This window comes from Antechinus flavipes, chromosome 1, assembly GCF_016432865.1.
Source record: "Antechinus flavipes isolate AdamAnt ecotype Samford, QLD, Australia chromosome 1, AdamAnt_v2, whole genome shotgun sequence".
NCBI lineage: Eukaryota > Metazoa > Chordata > Mammalia > Dasyuromorphia > Dasyuridae > Antechinus > Antechinus flavipes.
This window is the reverse complement of record NC_067398.1, coordinates 654528312-654536724: the sequence shown is the minus strand read 5'-3', so window position 1 is coordinate 654536724 and position 8413 is coordinate 654528312. Positions and strand designations below refer to the sequence as shown.

The 8413-nt window shown below is 51.3% G+C and overlaps 1 protein-coding gene across 6 annotated transcripts in view; it reads left to right on the top strand.

The window, feature by feature from the left end:
- Positions 1 to 1033: 1033 nt before the first annotated feature.
- The window catches only part of DOCK6 (dedicator of cytokinesis 6), a 50285-nt gene continuing 42905 nt past the window's right edge, over positions 1034 to 8413 (top strand). For 4 of the 6 annotated variants that reach the window (XM_051971561.1, XM_051971559.1, XM_051971560.1 and 1 more), the window contains exon 1: positions 1035 to 1159. In XM_051971561.1, coding sequence (XP_051827521.1) covers positions 1116 to 1159 — 44 coding nt within the window. In that variant the 5' untranslated portion in view covers positions 1035 to 1115. Of the gene's footprint in view, positions 1160 to 8413 lie in introns of all 6 variants that reach the window. The other 2 variants (XM_051971557.1, XM_051971556.1) reach the window with 1 other exon arrangement.

Here is an 8413-nt window from a genome sequence, read left to right as displayed (position 1 = left end):
AAGTTATTAGTTAGTTATTATTAAGCACCTACTATGTGCCTGGCATTAGACAAGTCCCTGGCACTAGGCAAGTCTCTGGATCTGCAAACACAAAAGGCTATATTTTATCCTAGAGTCAATGAAGAAGCTCTTGAGATTCTTGGGGTGGGCGGGTAAGTGGGGTCATCTGTGCTTTAGGAGTCAGTTACTCTATAAGCATTTTAAAAGAGATTATGCTGAGTCAAGCACCGTGCTAAAGGCCTGGAATAAAATAAAGGTAACATTTTAATCTGATTTTTCTTGTGCAGCATGATAAATGAGGAAATTTGTTTAGAAGAATTGCACATGATTAACCTCTGTTGGATTAATTGCTGTCTAGGGGAGAAGGTGTCTAGGAGGGGGGAAGGAAAGGAGGGAGAAAAAAATTTGGAACATAAGGTTTTGCAAGAGTGAATGTTGAAAATTATCTTTGCATTATTTTGAAAATAAAAAGCTATTATTAAAAAATAAAAGACAAAATAAAATAAAAGGAAGGTAAAAACATGATCTTGCCTCAAGGAACTCCCAGTCTAATGGGGAAGAAAGATACCTAATTCTGATGGAGGTACTCCCAGGGGAAAGGTCCCGGGGATGGGGGTGGGACGGTGGGGGAGGAGTATCGATTTGTGCGCGGTAGAGAAGGGACCGGAACCCCATTACGTCTAGAAATATTTATTATCGAGGGTGGACGGATGAAAAGTTTTGAATGAATGCCCATCGTGGGTCGGACGGTGCGTCAGAAACACCGGCTGGGATCGGGATAGCTGGATGGAAAGTCCCCTCCCTTCCTCTCCGGGGCCTCAGTTTCCTCCGCGGTAGAATGCGTGGATTGGACAAGCAGCGGGCGAGCTCCCGGGTGGAGGGCTGCGGAGCTGGGGCGCGGGTCTGCAGGGGGCAGCACGGAGCCGGCCTCGGGCACCCGGAAGGGCCCCGCCCCCGGCCCGCCCCGGCCCGCCCCGTCCAGCCCAGGGTGGCCGGCAGGCAGGCAGGCAGGCAGGCAGGCAGGCAGGGAGCTGTGCAGCAGCTGGGGCGGCTGCGAGCGCGGAGCCGCGGGTGGACTGACGGACCGACGAGCGGCGCCTCTCCCCCGCGCCCCCATGGCGGCCTCCGAGCGCCGCGCCTTCGCGCACAAGATCAACAGGTAACCGCTGGGCCCCCGGCTCGCCCGCCCCCGGTCCCCCGGGCCCCTTCGGACGGGGGGCGGGGCGGTGGCCGAGCCCCCGCCACGTGCCCGGAGCCCCGCCTCCCTCGCGTGGGGGTCCACGGCCGTGCGCCCTTTCTTGGGTTTCTGGAGACTGGCGGGCGGCCGGAGTTGGGGGTCCATTCGATCGCGCCCTACCCCTTCCTTCACGCCGTCGGGTTCCAGGGGCCAGCAAGCCTCCGCCCTCCCCCCTTCACGGCCCCCAATTGTCCCCACAGGCTGGAGGAAACCGACCAGTTTCTCTGTGGGTCCGCCAGTCCGACCAGTCGCGCGCCCTCCCCCGGGTCCATCCCTCGGACCAGCCTCCCCCGCTCTCCTGCTCCCATTTCCTGCTCCCTTTCCTCCCGAGCCTGTCCTGGAGGGAGGGACGGAGGAGGGTAGCTTCTGCACCGCCCGAGCCCGGGGACCAGCTGGGAGTGGGGGGAAGGGACGGCGTCTCCAGGGCCGACTTTGGCCCCTCTCTGCGCCCTCCTGGGTCAGGAATGAGCCCCGCTGTTCCCCTGAGACTCAGAGGCGGCTTAGCCCGGCGCACACACACCGTGGCGAGGCTGGGGAGGGGCCGGGGCTCCGCGGGCCGGGGACGCTGCAAGAAAGTGGAGAGAGTGACAGTTTGGGAAGCGGCTGCAGCTAGGCAAACAGGCATGGCCCCCTCCAGTCCCTTTCTCTGCCTCTCGGTGGATCCCCCTTTCTTTTCCCTTTTGCTTTCGGTCTCAAGTCGCCCGGCCCAGCCTGGAGGAGGGGGAAGGTGGAGTCTTGTGATTCCAAAAGTTGCCGGGCCCTTGCTGGTGGTGATGGGCTATCTCTAACGCCCGCTGGGATGAGATGGGCCAAACTTCCCAGGCCAGACTGAGGCGCTGAGCCAGGACTTTGCAGCCGCCCCACGCCCTTCATCCTCAGAGATGCATCTTTTGGCTTCTTTCCACCCCAGCCTTTTACTGATGGAAAGGGTGATACATAAAGGTCCTAGCTTCTGTCCCAGAGTCACCCCGACCAGCGCTGGGGGGGCAGGGGCCCAGCCAGGCCCACCTGTTAGGGACAGGCTGGGGGTCACAGGGAGCCGGCCTTGCCCTTGCAGAATTCAGGCTTGGGAAAGAGCCGCCTGGGCCTTGGCCCTGGAAATACACAAGTCGGAGACAGAAGGAGCAACTTGGGTGAGCAGGGAAAGAGCCGAGTAGCGCCTGCTCCTAGTCTGAGGGAAGAGATCGCCTCTGAAACAGGATGCTGCGATCTGGCAGTCCCAATGAGGCTGAGGCAGTGAGGGGGATGGGGAGGGAGGCCGTGTCAGGCCCAGCTGGCCAACAGAGGCAGTGGGGGCTGGGGGAGGGGGAGCGCAGGCTCCAGTCACCAGCTGCCTCCCAGGGGGATCTGGGCACCAGGCACCACAGGGTACCAGAAGCCCACGGTACAGTGTACGGGTCCCCATGGATACAGGGGCTCATTGCTCCCTGTCCCTGGGGGCTGAGGCAGGAAACAGACAAAAGTATGAGCCCACTGGGAATGATATTTCACTTGCCTTGGCTCTTCTGTGTCCCTCTTGGGCTCAAGTGCTTTGTGCCCCGTCCCAAAGAATATACAGTTGGGGCTTGGATTAGAGTTAAGAAGGAAGCCTTTTCTACTCCTGAAGTTTAACAGAAAATGCCAATGTAAAGGTGGTCAAAAAAGATCTTGGGGGTCAGAAGGGACAGCAAGCCACAGAACATGAAAAATCAGACCCTGCTGACTCTCTCCATTGGCCTGTCCCCCGCTTGGGGCCCCCAGAAATCTGTTTTCCTTCAGATCCTAGAATGGACCCCAAAGCTGTGTAGTTTAAGCCTTTAAGTTAACTGACTTGTCCAAAGATACACAGCTAGCAAGTAGCAGAAATGCACAGGTGTTTATTCAGCTCCCTCTGCCCCCAGTCTCTGGGATTGGGTAAAGAGATCAGAAAAAAGCATCAGCAAACAGTTATTAAGAATCTATTTATGTGCCAGGCACTGGGGATACAAAGACCGAAATAAAGGCCTCCCCGCCCTCAAGGGGCTTGTGTTTTATCTGAGAAAACAAAGTGTACATATATAGAAAATGGAATATTTTAGAATAGAATGGAAATAGAAAACAAATCTAAAATCCTTTGGCTTCAGAAAGCACTGGCAGCCTTGGTGATGGAGAAAGGGCTCGGGTAGGGAGGGGCACCTGATTTTGGAAGGAAGCTGGAGAGTCTAAGTCCAGGTAGGAAAGGGTTAACCTTAACCCTATCCCAGCATGGGGCATCAATTGTGTCAAGATGACAGAAACTGGGGATGGAATATCTTAGAGGAGAAGCACACTGTGGGAGGGCCAGTTTGACTGAAACAGTGTGTGAAGGAGAGCCATGAGTGATAAATTTGGAGCCAGTTTGTGAAAGGCTTTAACTGCCATCATAGTTTGAATGTGATCCCAGAGATAATAGGGAGCCACTGCAGTTTATTGATCAGGGGAGTGATGTGCTCTAAGAAGAGTGGAGGTAGGAAGCTCAATTAAGGCAGTTACTGAAATCCAGGGGAGAGCTGATGAGGGACTGGATTAGAAGCGAGGGCCAGAACCAGAATCTGGGAGTCATCTGCGTAGATCACTGAAGTAGCTGTTAAGCTTCACTTTAGTAGTATGGGAAGAGAAGACTGAGCCTTGGGGTTAGAGGCCACACTTGGATGGGAGGAGGTGGGAGAGATGTGGATGATGGGCTAGCAAAGGATTAGCAAGAGAACTAGTCAGGGGCAGTGCCACAGAAATCCAGAGAGAAAGAAGAAGCACTGGAGGAAGGGGTGAATGCTGCAGACAGGACATAATAACAGCTAGCACTTAGGTGGGGCTTTAAGGTTGCTCAAACGATTTCTCTGTTACCCCAGCCTGAGACACTTGGAATTATAATCACATTTAAATAGCATTTACTGTGTGCCAGGCACTTTACAAATACTATCTCTTTTGACCCTCATAACAACCCGAAAGGAGGTGTTATTATTTATCTCCATTTTACAGAAGTGGGAACTGAGACAGAAAGGTTAAGTGATTGAGGCCAGATTTGAAGTTAGATATTCTTGACTCCAGAATTAAATGTGCTTTGGGCTATGCCATCTAGTTACCTTCTTCACCATTGATCTCTATAATTAGTCCCTTTCTTTTTCTTTTCAAATTATTTTTTATTCTGAATTCAGTCATCAGTAAACATGAAACAGCAACTTCCAGTGGTTCTCCATTAGCTCAAGAATAAAATATAAACTCTTTAGTCTGGCATTTTCAGGCCTTCCATGACAAACATGAAAAATAGAATATTCAAAGAACAAAAAAGAATATTATAATATCTGAACTATGTGAACCTCTATGGCATATAGGTTTTTTTTAAAGTATATATTAAGTTTTACATTAAAATAATAAAATTCTCCTGTTTGGGTCTCCTTACCTTTTATGTATTTTTAAAAATGTAATTGATGTTCTTTCTTTTCTCTCCTCCTATCTTTTTTCTTCCTTCTCTCTCTCTTTTCATTCTTTCTTCATTCATCTCCCTCTTTCCTTCCCTCCCTCCTTTATCTTCCTTTCTCTTTTTTCCTTTCCCTTTTTTTCACTCTTTTGCTTTCTTTCTTCCTCCCATCGCTCTTCCTTTCTCTTTTTCCTTTCTTTCCTTTGCTTCCCTCTCCTCTTTTCTTCCTTCCTTCCCTTCCTCATTTCACTTTCTTTCCTTTCCTTTCCTCTTTTCTTTTATCTACCCTTCCCTTCTTCCTTTTTCTTTCTTTCATTCTTTCTTCCCCTTCCTTTTCTTTTCCTTTTCCCCTTCCTTCCCTCTTTTTTTCCTTCCTCTCTTCTCTCCTTTATTTTCTTTTTTCTCCCTCTTTCTCTTTCCCTTTCTTCCATCCACCTCTACCATTACCCACTATACTCCTTCTTTCCAAATACATAGCTCCTCATTCTCAGCCTTCTGTAAGAGCCTCCTGCTCTTAGTCTCCCAGTTCCCAGCCTGTCCCCCCTGATCCAGCCTCCACAGAGCTGCCAGAATTCTCTTCCTGGGGCTCACTACTGTATCATTCCCTTTCTTAGAACCCTCCAGTGGTTCCCCACTGGCTCCAGAATAAGCTGCAATCAGCTAGTGTGACCTGGCTCTCACCCATCTTCCTAGCCTTGCTACGACTCCCTTCCATAGCCTGCCTTTTCTCAGTCTCCCTCCCACCCCCAGGTAGTCACCCCTTCTTCCCCCATCTCGTAAATTACTTTGTATCCACTTACTGAGTGCATGGTGTACCTCTACTTCAACATCCTGTGCTCCAGCAAACTGTACAGAATCGGGAGTTACAGTTTCAGGTACAATCCTTTTTATTGAGTATTTGAGTTTAGATTTTAAAAAGTTATTAAAGCTTTTCATTTACAAAACATACATGGGTAAATTTTCAAAACTGACATAATCTTCTGTTCCAACTTTTCCCCTCCTTCTACCCCCTCCCCCTTCCCCATGGCAGGTAGTCCAATACATGTTAACTATGTTAAAATATATGTTAAATCCAATAGATGTATACATAGTTATACAGTTATCTTGCTGCACAAGAAAAATCAGATCAGAAGGAAAAAAAAACTTGTTTAAATTTTAAAAATTAAAAATAAATAAATCAAAGGAAGAACGTAAACTTTTAAAGAATAGGTGTAGTTTTCAGTTTTGTCCTTGTGGAAGAGTGGATAAGAGAGGTGCCCTTGGCTCCCAGGACCAAAAAGCCCTGAATTCAAATGTTGCCTCAAACACACTTGACCTTGTGACAAATCTGTGAACTTTTAGGTGATTTTGCATCTCTTTAAGATCAAGTTGTAGAGAACGTGCATCTCCATTGGTAGAGAGAGTATCTTCCTTGGGAAATTACTAAATCCCTGAAATTGCAGGTCTGAGACCTATCCCTAGCACCATGCCTGGTACATAGTGGGCACTTAAATCATATTTATTGAATTTCTGAACTCGTTCTCCCAGTGCTGCTGGAGTGTGAACATCCCCTGAAGCGGAGACTCCATCGACATTTCTGTGGGAGATTCCCTGACCCGAATGAGTCTCTGGCTCATCTCTACCTCTCAGAAACCTTAGGAGCCTCTACAGCTGAATTCTGCTGCCAGTTCCTCCATATTCCCGATTCTCCCCAGTCACTTACACTACGACTCACCTCCTCCGTTTCCCTTCTATCAGACTGACTTCCAGGCAGGCTCCTTAAGGGCAGGGGTTGTTCCGGTCCTTGCACTTGTGTCCCTCACTCCTAGCCCCAGTGTCCGGGACACAGTAGGCACTTGATTTGGGGAATTGAATCGAGATAAGGAAATAAGGCTGAGGGTAATTTTTAACAGACAGATGGGGAGATGCTGCTACGTAGTTTACTTAAATTCTCTATTTTCCCTCTTTTTTTTTTTTTTTTTTTGATTTTTCCCTTCATTTTATTTCTAAGGCTGCTGTTTGTTAAAGTGGCTCATGCTATTTTAGTGGAAAAGATGGCGATAGGAGCCCGGTGGTGAGATGCACCTGTTTGGACATCCAGACCCACAGAGTAGATAGGAGGTGATCTTCAAGGGAGTACTCCCAGAAATCTGCTTTTAACCCAGAGGTTTAAATGCTACTCAGGACAGAGACAGACTTGAACTTATGGATCTGCATATGGGATTTACGGTTTTTACAGTATTACATCAGTGATGTTGGTTAAGGTGTTGCTGGCATTAACCCCGGATTTACAGGTGCCAAAGCTAAGGGTGATGGCTGCCATGTTGGATGGCATCTTAGTCAAATGGAAGAAAGGAAATGTAGTTGAGAAATATAAAAATATATTAACTCTTTTAATAGGATTAAAAAAAGACTCCCCAAGTACAAGATGTGTGGAGTGTGGCTGTGCTGCAGAAGGTCTGGGGGTTTTAGTGGACCAGAAGCTCCCTGAAAGTGACTGTAGCATGATAGGCTAGTTGAAAAATAAGATAAATCTCAGGCCTTTTCAGGCCACGTGAGCCTCTGGAACATGGAAGTGATCCTCCTCCTGTTGTGGCCAGTCCCGTGGGCCACATGTTAGGGGCCGTTGGTGCTCTGGTGCGCGTCCGGAAGAAGGAACCAAGATGGCGAAGGCGCTTGCGTTCACCGAGGATCGAGGGAAAGAGCTGCGAGCGTTCAGTGTGGAGAAGCCGCGGACTCTGGCGGATTTGGGCCTCGGGGAAACCTTCCCCAGGAGTCGGCTTCCTTGGGAGGCTTCATGTGGGGCTTTGGGGCGTGTCGGGGAGGTTGGGTTTTAGTGATAAGGGGCTTCCTTTCACCTCGGAGGCCCCGGGTTCTGGGAAATCTGTGCTCAGGGAGGAGGAAGAGGAGGAAGACCTAGGGAAAGAGATGGACCCGAGTAAACAGGAATTCTGAGGCCACCGCAGAAAGCAGGAAAGAAAGAAAGGGGGAGGACGGGAAAGGCCGTTGGGCAGGCGGTGGAGGCCAGCAGAGTCCCACTTCTCTTGCCAGTCGGTCCCAGAGCCTCTTTCCCAGGGTCTGGCCATGGGGAGGGGGGCAGAGAGCTGTGTCTGCGGGGGGGAGAGGAGAGGGGGGGAGCAGTGCTAGGGGGCCAGCCCCTGTCCTGGAGCGCCCAGCCTGCCGCTCCCCCACCCCGTCGGGCCCACTCCCAGCTCCGGGGAAAGAAGTGGAACAGCTGGGAGCGGCGCCGGGAGCTGGGAGCACGGGGAAGGGTCCAAAGGGGGCGCGGGGTCATAGGCCCGAGAACCGTTCTCAGGCCCCAGCGGAGGGCGAGGCCGCCCTGATGTTCCCTGAAAGCCTCATCTAGGAGACCCCTCCCCCATCCTGTCCTGCCTGTGTGTGTCTGTCCAAGTTCCTATTTGTCCCTCCTCTGCTGGGTGGACAAGAGAGGGCACCTTTGATTAATTCACCAGTTAGTAAGAGGGAGTTCCCCGTCCTCCGCTTTTCTCTCCCCTTCACCCCGCAGTGTCCAACCTTGTAACGGGGAACGCTTAGGAAGAAGGGCTGGTTTCTTGGGGGTCCCGGGGGGCTCTCACAGCCTGGCCTCCAGGGCAAGGGGACGGCGCGGGGCTGTGGAACAATAGGCCCAGGACCGGCTGGAGCCAGCCAGCCGCGTCCCAGCGGCGGCAGGTTCCGGGTGACCGGGAGCTCCCCCAGGGCCCAGGGTCGGGGTGCCACGCCGGGGGCCGCAGGCAGCGCTCGCGTGGCCCCAGGAACGCCTC